Raw genomic sequence first — 15,024 nt, 5'->3', positions numbered from 1 at the left:
ATGCCAAGACAATTTATTCAACAGTTCCTTATCACTTCTTCTTATCTTTATCATTTCTGTACCGGTACACCTAACCTTTTGACTAATTTAAAACCCTCTAAGCCCAGGTCCAACCTTGCTGATCAATGAACCGGCTTCGGGAACGCCGTCGCCGACAGCGGTCAGATTTCTAAGCCCTAATTAATTTATAACCGCTTCCCGCAGCTGACAGGGAGCTCCACATCCGGCGCATAGTATCACACTCACACCTTCAGCTATACTTAAAGCTCACAAGTCACCCATGTTGAATGGTCACGGCCGGGTCTCACCCTGTCAGTCAAACAATGCAGTATAAACGTAGTCTCCCTCAGACTACCTGGCCCTTTTAACGGGAGTCCGAAATTCCCGCGGAAGGCTAATCCGGGCTAACTGGTCGCCGCCAGAGATAACCGCGCATCCACGGTTACCGGTCGCTGCCACACGCTGAACGAAACTGCGTTCTTCGGAGTCCAACTCCGGTCCTAAACTAATTTATATACATTTTAAAAGCATCACTGTGGGCTCCAAGTCCCCCAATTTAATTACTTGATGCCCGAACCCAGTTCTGCTGATCAATCTGACCAAATACCCTAAACTAAAGCTTGCCTGGCTGGCGTCACAGTCAACAAATATAACACATCAATTTAAACCCATAACATATTAACATAAACACACCGAAGCATTCGGGCACGCACATCCAGACTGTGCAACAGCTTTTTTCCACAAGCCATCCGTCTCCTCAGCAAAAAGGGACTGACTGATAAACACGCACACACACACATACACTAACATTATCACTCAGCTTAACTCAAATACCTCAAAACATTGAGACTGGACTGACTAACCAACACAAAGCGCAAACACACTGACCTACACCACCAAACCATCGCACACACCAACCTGTAAATGCTCTTTTGCACAATATTATTACTAGATATATTATATATTATTATTTTTTTTGCACTAACTTGTCTTGTAGCACCTTGGTTCCTGGAGGAACGTTGTTTCGCCTCACTGTGTATTTTTAAACTGTATATGGTTGAAGTGACAATAAAGTTGAACTTGAACTTGAACTTGAACACAAACGATTAACTTAAAATTCACCCCAGAATTAACAGCAATAAATTTTATCAGTCAAATATTCCCCAAACTTTTATCACTAATTACCCCAAAATCACCACAGACACAGACCAGAAGCTCTACTGAGTGAACATTTAATGTAGCTTAATTTCCAATTCAGCACCTTTGGATATTACTTCAATCAACAGGTGGTGCTTACCTCCTATTTTGGGCCCATCACTCAGTGGACCTGCTGGCTGTCCGTCTGTTTGACACCACTAGACCTCAGCCAAACCCCTGCAGTCTCTCCTCAAACCAGGTTCTCTGCACCAAGACTGTTGTGGTTCGAATTTGCGAAGAGACAAACGACTGGAAGTCCATAGTGGGTCAACACAAATGATTTTATTAAAACACACTGAACAAAAATATAAACGCAACACTTTTGTTTTTGCTCCCATTTTCCATGAGCTGAACTTAAAGATTCAGATAAAACTGAGGTTATTGTACTCGGCCCTGAAAAGCTTAGAAATATGGTATCTAACCAGATTCTTACTCTGGATGGCATTACCTTGGCCTCCAGTAACACTGTGAGGAACCTTGGAGTCATTTTTGACCAGGACATGTCCTTCAATGCACATATTAAACAAATATGTAAGACTGCTTTCTTCCATTTGCGCAACATCTCTAAAGTTAGAAATATCCTGTCTCAGAGTGACGCTGAAAAACTAGTTCATACCTTTATTACTTCCAGGCTGGACGACTGTAATTCATTATTATCAGGATGTCCAAAAAACTCACTGAAAAGCCTTCAGCTAATTCAAAATGCTGCAGCTAGAGTACTGACAGGGACTAGAAAGAGAGAGCATATTTCTCCTGTTTTGGCTTCCCTTCATTGGCTTCCTGTTTAATCCAGAATTGAATTCAAAATTCTGCTCCTCACATACAAGGTCTTAAATAATCAGGCCCCATCTTATCTTAATGACCTTGTAGACACAATAGTGCCCTGCAGACTGTTCACAAAGCTGAGGGATCTGGGACTTAACAGCCGTCTGTGTGCATGGGTGTTGGACTTCCTCACTGGCAGAACTCAGGTGGTGAGGGTTGGCAGGTGCTTCTCCAACAGCATCACCATCAACACAGGAGCACCTCAGGGATGTGTCCTCTCGCCACTGCTCTACTCCCTCTACACTTCAGACTGTGTGGCCACCCACGGCTCCAACACCATTGTGAAGTTTGCTGACGACACAGTGGTGTTGGGTGCCATCTCCAACAACGATGAGACGGCCTACATGGATGAAGTGAAGAATCTGGCATCTTGGTGCCAGGACAACCACCTCCAGCTGAACGTCAGCAAGACCAAGGAGCTGGTGGTGGACTTCAGAAGGGGTCAGCACAGAGACTACAAGCCCATTATCATCAATGGAGCTCCAGTGGAGAGGGTGCAGTCCTTCAAGTATCTTGGTGTCCACATCTCCTCAGACCTGACATGGGCTGCCCACATTCAGGTCCAGACCAAAAAGGCTAGGCAGCGCCTGTATCACCTACGACAACTGAGGAAGTTCAGGGTCTCTCCAAAGATCCTCAGGATTTTCTATACAGGCGCTGTGGAGAGCATCCTCACACAGAACATGACATCGTGGTTCGGGAACAGCTGTGTGAAGGACCAAAAAGCTCTCCAGAGAGTGATCCGTACAGCAGAACGCTGCTGCAGGATTGCTCTCCCCCCGCTTCAGGACACCTACACCAGGAGATGCCGGACTAGAGCAGCGCAGATACTGAAGGACCCGTCCCATCCTGGCAACAAACTGTTCCAACTTCTGCAATCTGGTAGAAGGTTCCGCATCTTCCGGGCAAGGACAGAGAGACTCAAGAGGAGCTTCTATCCCCAAGCCATCCGGGCCCTAAACACACACACCCGCCCGCTCACATCATCTATAATTGACTGAGACAGGACTCTTCCAGACACTAAACCAAGGCACAATGTACATTTCAAATTCCTTTAATTTTAAATATGTTTATATTGTCTATCCTGTAAAATAGTCAGATGTCTATTCATATTAATGTACAGAATTCACCTGCTTGCTGCTACTACTGCACATTCACCCAATGTATATACTATATATATATTAGGGGTGCAACGATACACAAAATTCACGGTTCGGTTCGGTTCGATACTTTGGTGTCACGGTTCGATATTTTTTCGATACAAAAAAATGTTCATGCATTTTTAATTTGTCATTTATTAAAATTATAAATATATATTTTAACTCAAAAGTACAGTTTTTAAATTTAACCCTAACCCTTGTGCCTGTTTTTTATTTTGACAGCGAATGCGCACCTGCGGACCACTTATGTGCAGCCCTGGTTATTTAGCTCATCATATTGCAGCCACAGAAATTCTTTTGTCCATGAAACCATAAAGCTGCACTTTCTTTTTGCCTTATAGTCTGATTTGTCATAACTTCTCCGTTTTGTGGTAAGCTTTTCTTTGGCTGTCACTTCTTCACCCTGACCTGTCTTATTTGGCTCAGCAGAACTGAAATGCTTTTACACACGCACTCACATAATTTCAGCGATTCTCTGCGCGATCAACCTCTCACATGTTTAAGCTGCGGGAGATTTCACTTGTCATGTTTGCATAGTAAGCTAACGATTAATAAGACGATGTCAGAGGAATTGGTGCACAAATTATCATCACTCACAGATCAGTGCTGTTGCTCTCTATACACAGTTCGCACGATTGCAAAGTGAAAGCAAAAAAACAAGCGCAAATTCAAACGCGATTTCAATATGTCACATATTGACAGTGGCTCACCGATGCCAATGACATAATTACCCAGCTACATTTCCGAAAGAATGCAAAAGCATTGACATAGATTTTTCCTACAATAGCCCGACGGGCAGGGAAGAGATAGATTTTGGTACCCCGACTGAAAAAATCGCTAGCTAGGACGTCGGGCTAGCGATATTGCGAGCCCTGTATCTGATTGAGGAATCACTCATCTTTGGAAAAGAGAGTTTATTACAGAGAAATGGCTCTTTCCAAAATAAAAGCTATACTATCCGCTTCTTCTGGGCTATATTCTCAGCAGCATAAGGAGAATCATGTGCTAACAGCTGTCTAAATGACTCGGCTAAAGTTAGTAGCATGCTTGCTTTTATTTGTCTGCTTCCACTTGTCTTTGCACTAGGATGATGTCGGCGTAAATGTGCAGTCATATTCGTTGTGTTCCCACTAGTGCTTTCAGGTTAATCTCGTTGAAATGACCTTAACGCCACAACACGGCAAATCTCCGTTAACGAACTACTGCCGATCGCTCCGTGCATGGGGCTAGACGGCCAACATGTTAACGAGCTAACTGCGCTAACACACTAGTTCACACCAATGTAATTGAGCATTGCATGGCACATCCAACATACTGTTTTACTTTAGTGCATGACTTGCTTACCTTCAGGGTCATACATCACATGAAAACCAAAATAATTCCAAACGCCAGATCTGAATGAGGTTCAATTTGCCTGTTGCAAGAAGAGCTTAACTTCTGTCTCGCTAGCTTGCCCTGCGCTCTTCCTTCTGACTATGCTGTCTGTGTTGAGCGCTCAGTGGATCTGCGCTCGACAGTGCAGCCTAGGCGGAGTAGTCGAACACAGATTCTCTGAGCGCTCAACACAGACAGCATCGTCAGAAGGAAAATTGATAAAATAAATTACAAATGTTGTATTGTTCGATACATATGCGTACCGAACCGAAAGCACTGTATCGAACGGTTCAATATCGATACGAATATCGTTGCACCCCTAATATATATATAATGTTCTTCCTCTACACCCCCCCACAATTTTTGCACATGTCGAGGAGCGTGTCAGGCTACATTTCACTGTGTGTTATACTTGTATAACTATGCATGTGACAAATAAAGAACCTTGAACCTTGAACCATATCACCCTATTAGAGCACTTCGCTCTCGCTCTGCAGGCCTACTTGTTGTTCCTAGAGTATTTAAAAGTAGAATGGGAGGGAGAGCCTTCAGTTTTCAGGCCCCTCTTCTGTGGAACCAGCTTCCAGTGTTGATTCAGGAGACAGACACTATCTCTACTTTTAAGATTAGGCTTCAAACTTTCCTTTTTGCTAAAGCATATAGTTAGGGCTGGACCAGGTGACCCTGAATCCTCCCTTAGTTATGCTGCAATAGACGTAGGCTGCCGGGGGATTCCCATGATGCATTGAGTTTTTCCTTTCCAGTCACCTTTCTCACTCACTATGTGTTAATAGACCTCTCTGCATTGAATCATATCTGTTATTAACCTCTGTCTCTCTTCCACAGCATGTCTTTATCCTGTCTTCCTTCTCTCACCCCAACCGGTCGCAGCAGATGGCCCCGCCCCTCCCTGAGCCTGGTTCTGCCGGAGGGTTCTTCCTGTTAAAAGGGAGTTTTTCCTTCCCACTGTTGCCAAAGTGCTTGCTCATAGGGGGTCATATGATTGTTGGGTTTTTCTCTGTATCTATGAAGCGCCTTGAGGCGACTTTTGTTGTGATTTGGCGCTATATAAATAAAATTGAATTGAATTGAAACATTTTCTACATACACAAAGGACCCATTACTATCAAATATTGTTCACAAATCTGTCTAAATCTGTGTCGGTGAGAACTTCTCCTTTGCCGAGATAATCCATCCCACCTCACAGGTGTGGCATGTCAAGGTGCTGATCAGACAGCATGAATATCTCACAGGTGTGCCTTAGACTGCCCACAATAAAAGGCCACTCTAAAATATGCAGTTTGATCACACAGCACAATGCTACACATGTCACAAAACCAGTCAGTATCTGGTGTGGCCACCCTTTGCCTTACGCAGTGCAACACATCTCCATTGCATAGAGCTGATCAGGTTGTTGATTGTGGGCTGTGGAATGCTGGTCCACTCCTCTTCAATACTTGTGCAAATTTGCTGAATATTGGCAGGAACTGGAACGTGCTGTCATATACGGCAAGCCGAGCATCCCAAACATACTCAATGGGTGACATGTCTGCTGCCATGCAAGAACTGGGATGTTTTCAGCTTCCAGGAATTGTGTACAGATTCTTGCAATATGAGGCCGTGCGTTATCATGCTGTAACATGAGGTTATGGTCATGGATAAATGGCACAACAATGGTCCTCAGGATCTCAACACGGTATCTCTGTGCATTCAAAATGCCAACAATAAAATGGACTCGTGTTCATTGTCCATAACCCACCATGGGCCACTCAATCCACAACGTTGACGTCAGCAAACCACACGACGCGACACAAGCTGTCTGCCATCTGCCCTGAACAGTAAAAACATCTGTCAACGTGCCAAACACCATCGAATGTGAGCATTTGTCCACTCAAGTTGGTTACGACAACAAACTGCAGTCAGGTCCAGACCCCGAGTAGGATGCCGAGCATGCAGATGAGCCTCCCTGACACGGTTTCTGACAGTCTTTGCAGAAATTCTTTGGTTATGCAAACCGATTGTTGCTGCAGCTGTCTGGGTGGCTGGTCTCCACCTGGTCGACCATCCTGGAGGTGAACATGCTGATGTGGAGATCCTGGGCTGGTGTGGTTACATGTGGTCTGCGATTGTGGGGCCGGTTGGATGTACAGCCAAATTCTCTAAAATGCCTTTGAAGACAGCTTATGGCAGAGAAATGAACATTCATTTCACAGGCAACAGTTCTGGTAGACATTCCTGCAGTCAGCATGCCAACTGCACGCTCCCTCAAAAGCTGCGACATGTGTAGCATTGTGCTGTGTGATCAAACTGCATATTTTAGAGTGGCCTTTTATTGTGGGCAGTCTAAGGCACACCTGTGAGATATTCATGCTGTCTGATCAGCACCTTGACATGCCACACCTGTGAAGTGGGATGGATTATCTCGGCAAAGGAGAAGTTCTCACCGACACAGATTTAGACAGATTTGTGAACAATATTTGATAGTAATGGGTCCTTTGTGTATGTAGAAAATGTTTCAGATCTTTAAGTGCAGCTCATGGAAAATGGGAGCAAAAACAAAAGTGTCGCGTTTATATTTTTGTTCAGTGTACATTGCAAATTGATTTTACACACATGCCAGCACAAGGAAGCATCAAGTACTTACTGGTAATAGTGGATCAATTTAGCAAATGGGTAGAGGTGTACCCAACATCAAAAGAAACTGCAGAAATAGTCTGCCAAAAGCTGTGCAATGAAATAATACCCAGATTCGGAATACCTCACCAATTAACAGTGACAGAGGACCTTCTTTTACATCGGAAGTAATCCAAAAGTGTGCAAAAACTCTAGGAATAGACTGGAAATATCACGTGCCCTACCACCCCCAGAGTTCAGGAGTTGTAGAAAGAATGAATAGGACCATAAAAGATCGCCTGACTAAAGCAATGGTAGAAACAGGGATGACCTGGGTCAAGCTACTCCCTCAAGTCCTCTGCGAGATTAGAATGACTCCATCCACTCCATCAATACAAATTTCATCTTTTTCACCACTTTTCAGCAGAATTTTCAGTTTTTTCACCACTTTTCAGTACAAATCCAAGCTTTTTCAGCTTTTTTCAGCAAAAACCTCTTTTCAACAGAATTCTGCTCATTGAACTCTTTTCAGCACAAATACCAGCTTTTCAGCTCTTTTCAGCAAAAACCTCTTTTCAGCAGAAATTGTGCTGATGGAACTCTTTTCAGCAGAAATTGTGCTGATGGAACTCTTTTCAGCAGAAATTGTGCTGATGGAACTCTTTTCAGCAGAAATTCTGCTGATGGAACTCTTTTCAGCAGAAGTTCTGCTGATTCACCTCTTTTCTGTAAACTTTTTAGCCTTTTCACCTCTTATCAGCACAATTCTCAGCAACTTCCGCTAATTTCACCAGAATTGTCAGTCTCTCCACCTCTTCTTTGTGCGAATGAGTTTGGTGCAGTGAGGTGAGACACTGCCTTTAGACCAGAAGGGCCAGGTTCGAATCCTGCTCAGGGCAACCTTTTTTTTCAACTTTCAACCTTTTCAGCTTTTTTCAGCAGAAATCTTCAGCGTAAGGCATCCACACAGCATTTTCGCAGGAAATGCAAATTTTTCTAGTTTACCTTGATCTTTGTTTAAAAATGTCTTTCAGTCTATTGGTCCCTGTGTGCTTACAATTATCAATACCTCACTGGTTTCTTGTCAGGTCCCTGTTTATTGTAAGAATGCTGTTATTCACCCACTGTTAAAAAAAACTAAGCTTGATGCTTCTCTTCTCAGTAGCTACAGACCGATTTCAAAATTACCGTTCATTGCTAAGATTTTAGAAAAGGTTGTGGCTAAGCAGCTTATAGCTGTTCTAGATGAATACAGCATTCTGGATTAATTCCAATCTGGCTTTCGTAGAGCTCACTCTACTGAAACTACACTTCTTAGAGTCTCCGACGACATTTTGATGAGATGTGATGCAGGAGAATGCTCCGGTCTGTTGATGTTGGACCTGACCTCCGCCTTTGATACTGTGGACCATCATATTCTGCTAGATAGGCTGAGACACTGGGTGGGTATATCAGGGGCTGCTTTGGACTGGTTTGAATCCTATTTGCATGAATGATCCTTTTCTGTGGCTACCTCTAAGTACAGTTCCTCTTCTACTTTTCTTGCCTACGGTGTGCCACAAGGTTCAGTTTTGGGGCCTTTATTGTTCTTGCTGTATTTACTTCCTCTTCAACACTTATTGAGCACTGTTAAGGACATTTCGTATCACTGCTATGCAGATGATATTCAGTTATATATCTCCTACAGCTACAGATTTTGCACAAGTGCATAGACTCCATTAGATGTTGGATAGCTGGAAACTTTCTTCAACTAAATGAGGAGAAGACTGAAGTCCTTGTTTGTGCTCCTAAAAATTTTGTACCTAGTGTTATGGAAAACTTGGGTCCACTTGCTACATTTGCCAAACCGTCTATCAGGAACTTTGGTGTTACTATTGACTCAGCTCTGACTTTGGATACCCATGTAAAATCTCTGGTTCGCTCCTGTTTTTATCACTTGAGAAACATTGCTAAGCTGAGTCCCATTGTATCTCGCTCCGAATTAGAAATTGTCATTCATGCATTTGTTTCATTTCGTCTGGATTATTGTAATTCTTTGTTTACTTGTTTATGTAAAGCCTCTTTGGAGTATCTGCAAGTTGTTCAGAACGCTTCTGCAAAGCTTCTGACCAAGTCCTCCAAGTACTCCCATGTCACACCCCTGCTGATTCAGCTGCACTGGCTCCCCGTTAAATTCAGAATCCACTTTAAGGTTTTAACCTTGACTTTCAGGGCTTTGCATGGACAAGCACCAACATATATAAGTGAACTTTTACATCCATACATTCCCAGCAGGTCCCTGAGGTCATGTGACCAGGGCTTGCGTGCTGTCCAAAACACAAGGCTGAAAACAAAAGGCAACAAAGCTTTTGTGACTGTGGCCCCCAGATTGTGGAACTCTCTCCCTTTGAGCCTGAGATCTGTGGACTCTGTGGTCGCTTTTAAAAAACAGCTAAAAACGCATCTTTTTAAACTTGCTTTTGGTTGATTTTTATTTTTAGGTTTTAGCTTCTGTGAAGCACTTTGTGATTTTTATCTTGAAAGGTGCTATATAAATAAAATTTTACTTACTTTTTTACTTTACTTACAGCAATAGCACATCGAAGATGCTGAAGTTTCGACCACCCCAATCTTCTTATGAAGTGGTGTTGGAGATGCATTTCTGCCTGTGCATTGCTGATGCAGTTATAGTTATATTATAGTCAGGTATAGTTCTATTATTATGATGTTTAGGCTGTGTGCAGGCAGAAGTGGTGAATGGAGACAAAATGTGAACTCCAAAAAACAGCTTTATTGCTGAAATAAAAGTAAAAAACTTCAAAATATAAAGAATAAATTCAGGAAGGCAGGCAGACAAAAGACATCATGAATGAGGGCAGATCACGACACGGACACAGAGAAACACAGGGCTTAAATACACACAGGGAGCAATCAGGGAATCAGAGACAGGAGGGAAACACAGCTGGTGCAAATCAGGGCTAACGAAACAAGGGGAGCAAAACCTGATACATAAACACAAGACACGGACTTTCAAAGTAAAAGAGGACACATAAAACAGAGACCTAGACTTGACAAGGGGACTCAGCAGACAGAGGAGGCAGAGCAACTAAGAAACACAGACAGAAACCAGAACATCAACAAAGAAACCAAAAGACTAGAAATGATAATATCAAAATCAGAGTTCAATAATAAAGTAAACCCAAAACTCTGGGTCGACAACCCAGGTCTCCAAACAATTATAACTGATCGTCAAGGACCCCTAAAAAGGTTTGAAGTATTAAATAATGTGTTAAAAATGAATTCAGTTATAATAACCACCAACTTTAAGTCGGAATGTAGGAATTAAGTAGGAAAGTACTTGAAGGTACTTGAACATCAAGTGTTCAGTAGATGGTGGTACATGACTAGTTACAGCACAGCATAACTTCATCTGAGCCTGCATTTACAGACTCAGAGCATTTGGAAATCACATGCAATAAACCACATTACACATTGTTAAAAGAAAATTGTACATAGTGTGATCAGCTACATGAAATGTGCCCTTTTTAGGATCACTAAGCAAAACCACATGTCTACGTGACTTTTCATATAACAACTTTTGTGTGATAAACTTATTTTAGCAACTAACAGCTTCCTCTGTTCTGAGAACATACAGGTGCAGAAAAGGGGAACCTCAGCTCTGAGTTCTTGGAATAAGTTTGTTATCTTTGTACACACGTGTAACCAGCTTGTATAAATAAAGAACGCAGACAGTGACAGAGCGCGAGTCCGTGAGTGTCTCTCTGCGAGTACGAGCGCTCTGTGGCTGCCCTTGCAAGTAAATCAACTGCAGTGTTTGTGTTTTCTAACTCAGTTGTCTCAGCTGAAGAACTGTTTGGGAGATTCTTAGAAATATAAGATAAGATATGATAAGATAAGATAAAATGACCTTTATTAGTCACACAGGTGGGAAATTTGTTACTTTTGTAACTTTTGATTATTGCCATCCCGACCCAAAAAGGTTTAATATATATTTATTCACTTAAAAATCACAACTAAGACCTTTTTATTGTATCTTTGCTGTTTTCTTTAACACCACGCTCACTGTATTCATTAGCTTTTCCACCTGGTCTGAACTTGAGCTGCGGTTCTCAAAAACAACACACCTGTTGCCACACTTTTCAATGATTTTCTTCAGACCAGGTTGGCAGGAATGAAGAAAATCCTCCAGGGTCATGTCTGCCTCCTCCAGGTTGTCTCCTCGGGTGAACAGGATGACAGTTTGTTCTTTCACTTTGGTCCCAAAAGTCTTTTCTAACTTTTTCAGTATGTCTCTCTCACCATCTGTAAATCTGCTCACATGCATCACAAGTACAAACACACAGAGTTCTGACTCACAGAGCTCTTTGCACCTTTTTACATGTTTGTTCCGAACTGATGGTTTAATGTCATCACCAAACATGTCTGGAGTATCAATCACACGCACATGTACACTATTTATGTCAGTTTCTGCCACCTGACACTCTGTGATGATTGGATTTGAACTGGCTTTAGAAACAAAGTGCTTCTTTCCAAGGATGGTGTTTCCACTGGCGCTCTTTCCAGTCCCAGCCAATCCCAGAAGAACGAGGTTCACTGTGGTGTAAGTATGATTTCCTGAAATGATGAAGACCAAACACTAATTAAGCAAAATTTCAAACAGTTAATTTCTTTAAGTCAAAACAACTGCTTTTCTGGGTTTTTTCTGAGTTCTAAAAAGTGTTACGATATCTTTTATCTTCAGTTCAGTTTAAATCTTTTTGCTTATTGTACTGCCAAAACTGTTCAGATAATAGGATTTAAAGTTAGTTAGTTAACTCAGTAGTCTTAGCACGAGCTGAGTAATAATAGTTTTTTCTCAGTAATAGCAATTTTGTAATAAAATCACATTCAAAACACTTTTAAGCTGTGCCCTACAGACATTGTCTGTACTCATACATGTGGGTTTACATAGTGTCTGTATTGGTTGAATCTCCTCAAGAACTCTTTCTCTGTAACAGTAACCAATTACACACAGAACACACAGTGCTGGTAATACGGCGAGATGCTCCTTAAACAGATTGTAGCTCACCAATTCTGTCCAACTGATCTTCTGACTGAGGACTGGAGATTGACCTGTAATTCAGCAATCAGCTCATATTAACAAGTTTCATTTTTATTCAGTTAATTTTAGGTGTCGATTAATTAAATTTAATGATAACAAATTAATATGCTTTGTCATTTACCTGGTATAGGTTGTTTGTTTCAGCTCAATCACTTTGTCCAATTCATTAAAAAGCTGTTCCAGGGTGAAGGATTTAAATGGGAAATCTTTGGGTTCATATCCCAACGGCAGCACGACTTTAAACTCTTCTGTGGGTTTTCCTGTTTTCTCATTCAGAACATGTATCTGTTGCCATATCTGCTCGGTTGAAAATCCTTTTTTTACCACAAACAAACACATGTCAGGGGGTGGATTCTTGGATAAAAACTCTGAAATATCATCATATGGTGTCCCCAAATCTGGTGTGCATATGAACATAAAGTTTTCCTCTTCATGAATCTCAGTGTTTTTTAGAATCTTTCTTTTGCTTATATCAGATAAATCTGTCCCCAGGATGACAGTTATTAGAGCTTTCTTCAAAGACTCTTCATTGCCCAAAATGACGACTGAAATCTTATCTTTGAGAAGAGAAAAAAAAAATACAAATAATTAACACAATCAAGAAATAAAATTATTAGACAGACATATGTTTTTGGTTTCTGTTTTTCTCGTTTAAAGTACAATACACACAAAATGCATGAACACACACCTATCTAATAATCGAATAATATGTTTATGATATTTAATATTCCTACACGATAGTCGAAATTCTTATAGCCTTTGATATAAATACATTCAATTTAACTCAGTTCAGTTCAATTTTAGTTATATAGCACTAAATCACATATATTGCCTCAAGATGTTTGATCTTGTAAGTTAAAGACCCAACAATAATACAAGGAAAAGAGGGAAAATCCCCTGAATCATATGACCCCCTTTAACTCTTTGGCGACAGTGGGAAGGAAAAACTCTCTTTAACAGGAAGAAACCTTTCATATATCTATTCACCCTTTGATATAAATAATTGTTAACTTGCTAATTTTAAATATCCAAATAATGGATTTTGTTCTTTTTCCATTTAATTTTTTTGATCCTCTTTGAATTGAGCGATTATTGTTACCTGCGCACACACACACACACACACACACACACACACACACACACACACACACACACACCAGATGTCAAACTGTCCTTGCGAAGTCATTTGTACCGTTACCACCTGTTGAACATTTTCTTCTAATTCTGTCTTCAAAGATTCTCAATTTCCCGTTACAGCAATCAAAATTTCTCCAGTGGAAACATTTAGCGCTCCTACATGTTGGGTCTTTACATGTAAGGTAAAGATTTTAGGTTTTTAGATATGGATATTAGGTTTGGTAGTAGACCAAGTCTGTGTGTGACTTGTGTTTTGTGTCGTACAGATAAGCATTCGTCTGATGGAATCGCAGGTTAGAACAATGTAGCTTTAACACTGAGATTTCTACAGTCAGCGTTTTTGAAGAGCAATGGTGAATGCATGTCCTTCTAAAAGTACCGTAGCAAAGTTTAAGGCTATAATTTATTCAATGTTATGTGCCAACTAAGCAAACAGCAGCTGCTGCTACTCCCTCAACAGTCGATTGTCCTGTTTATTCTGGTTCATCCTCCACGCAAACATCACAAGACGCTCATTCTCGAGTTACTTAAAGTTTTGCGGGTGACAGTCTGTACTTCTGCGTGACAATGTATACATGTGTGGTCTGTTCATCAGGGATTCCCAAACGCTGACACTGTCTGCACCACAACGGGTAAATGGCATCGCCTCAAAAAAGAGGACGTGGTTTAAATAAGTAAAGAAATGTTCAGGCCACAAATAACCACAACATAAACACTTGTTTGTTTAAAACTCAGATGTTAATCAAAAAGAAGAAAAATCTAAATACAAATAAAAGTTTTTGTTTTTGAACTGTACATTTGAAAATTATTGTTTTCCAGGGTGCAGCACCGTTGTTCTTTGAAGTCTCTCCCTCTTTCCTCCACCTTTAATCTTCTTGTGTTCTCCATTCGATCATCCAACTAAATAAATATCAGAGAAGCAGAAAGACGTCCTGCAGGACCCTGCGTGTGCAATGCGCGTAGCTTTGAGCCCCAGAAACAATCAACAGATGCTGAAAGATGCTGATCGTAGTGAGTTTCATGCAAACAACATGAGACACTCATTCTCCACTTAAAGTTTTGCATGTGACAGTTTGTTTCTGCGTGACAATGTATACACGTGTGGTCTGTTCATGAAGGATTCCCAAAAGCTGACACTGGTCATCGAAACAAGTTAATCTATCACTTTTTAAAAAAAGAGGAAATGGTTAAATGTATAAAGTGTTTAATATGATTAAATGTAAAATTTGAACTCTAAATTCGAGAAGCTATTTTAAAATCCAAAAAACCTATACTTGTGATTCTTGCTCTCCACAAATATTTTGAAATTCTCCATAATTAAAATCAGATATCCTCTGGTCTTCTCTGAATAAACCTTGATTTGATTTCTCAGCTACACATGTCCAAATTCAATCATTAGGATTTTCTTCTGTTCATTTGTCTTTACATTTCATTTCAGCACCGGTTCGAGCACCGTTTAAGCACCGGCACTGTTTCAAAAGTAACGGTTTAGTACTGGTAGCGGATAAAACCTAAACGATACCCATCCCTACTGGTCTTCACAAATTTACTAAGAGAAAATGATTTCTTATAAAAAGTACTTCCCCTTCTCTCTCCACCCATCTCTTCCAGTTCCTA

At 41.1% G+C, this 15,024-nt stretch overlaps 2 protein-coding genes across 2 annotated transcripts in view; one reads left to right on the top strand and one right to left on the bottom strand.

The window, feature by feature from the left end:
• Window positions 1-1,831: 1,831 nt before the first annotated feature.
• On the top strand, window positions 1,832-5,641 carry LOC309713831 (uncharacterized protein). The gene is made up of 2 exons (XM_082545698.1): window positions 1,832-3,059; window positions 5,403-5,641. Exon 1 carries the CDS (start codon window positions 2,367-2,369, stop codon window positions 3,021-3,023), a length of 657 nt encoding a protein of 218 aa, XP_082401824.1. The 5' UTR covers window positions 1,832-2,366; the 3' UTR covers window positions 3,024-3,059; window positions 5,403-5,641.
• Window positions 5,642-9,919: 4,278 nt separating this feature from the next.
• Window positions 9,920-15,024, bottom strand: part of LOC309713827 (uncharacterized protein) — a 42,949-nt gene continuing 37,844 nt past the window's right edge. The window contains exons 2-4 of the mRNA XM_082545694.1: window positions 12,392-12,827; window positions 12,238-12,281; window positions 9,920-11,783 (exon numbers count right to left, since the gene is read on the bottom strand). Of these exons, the coding sequence (XP_082401820.1) occupies window positions 11,194-11,783; window positions 12,238-12,281; window positions 12,392-12,687 (930 nt within the window). The 5' untranslated portion in view covers window positions 12,688-12,827 and the 3' untranslated portion in view covers window positions 9,920-11,193. The remainder of the gene's footprint in view (window positions 11,784-12,237; window positions 12,282-12,391; window positions 12,828-15,024) is intronic.

The sequence above is a fragment of the Aulonocara stuartgranti genome (genome assembly GCF_965226115.1).
Source record: "Aulonocara stuartgranti genome assembly, chromosome: 9".
Lineage (NCBI taxonomy): Eukaryota > Metazoa > Chordata > Actinopteri > Cichliformes > Cichlidae > Aulonocara > Aulonocara stuartgranti.
Note: the sequence above shows the minus strand (reverse complement) of the source record. Positions and strands in the feature narration are given on the sequence as shown.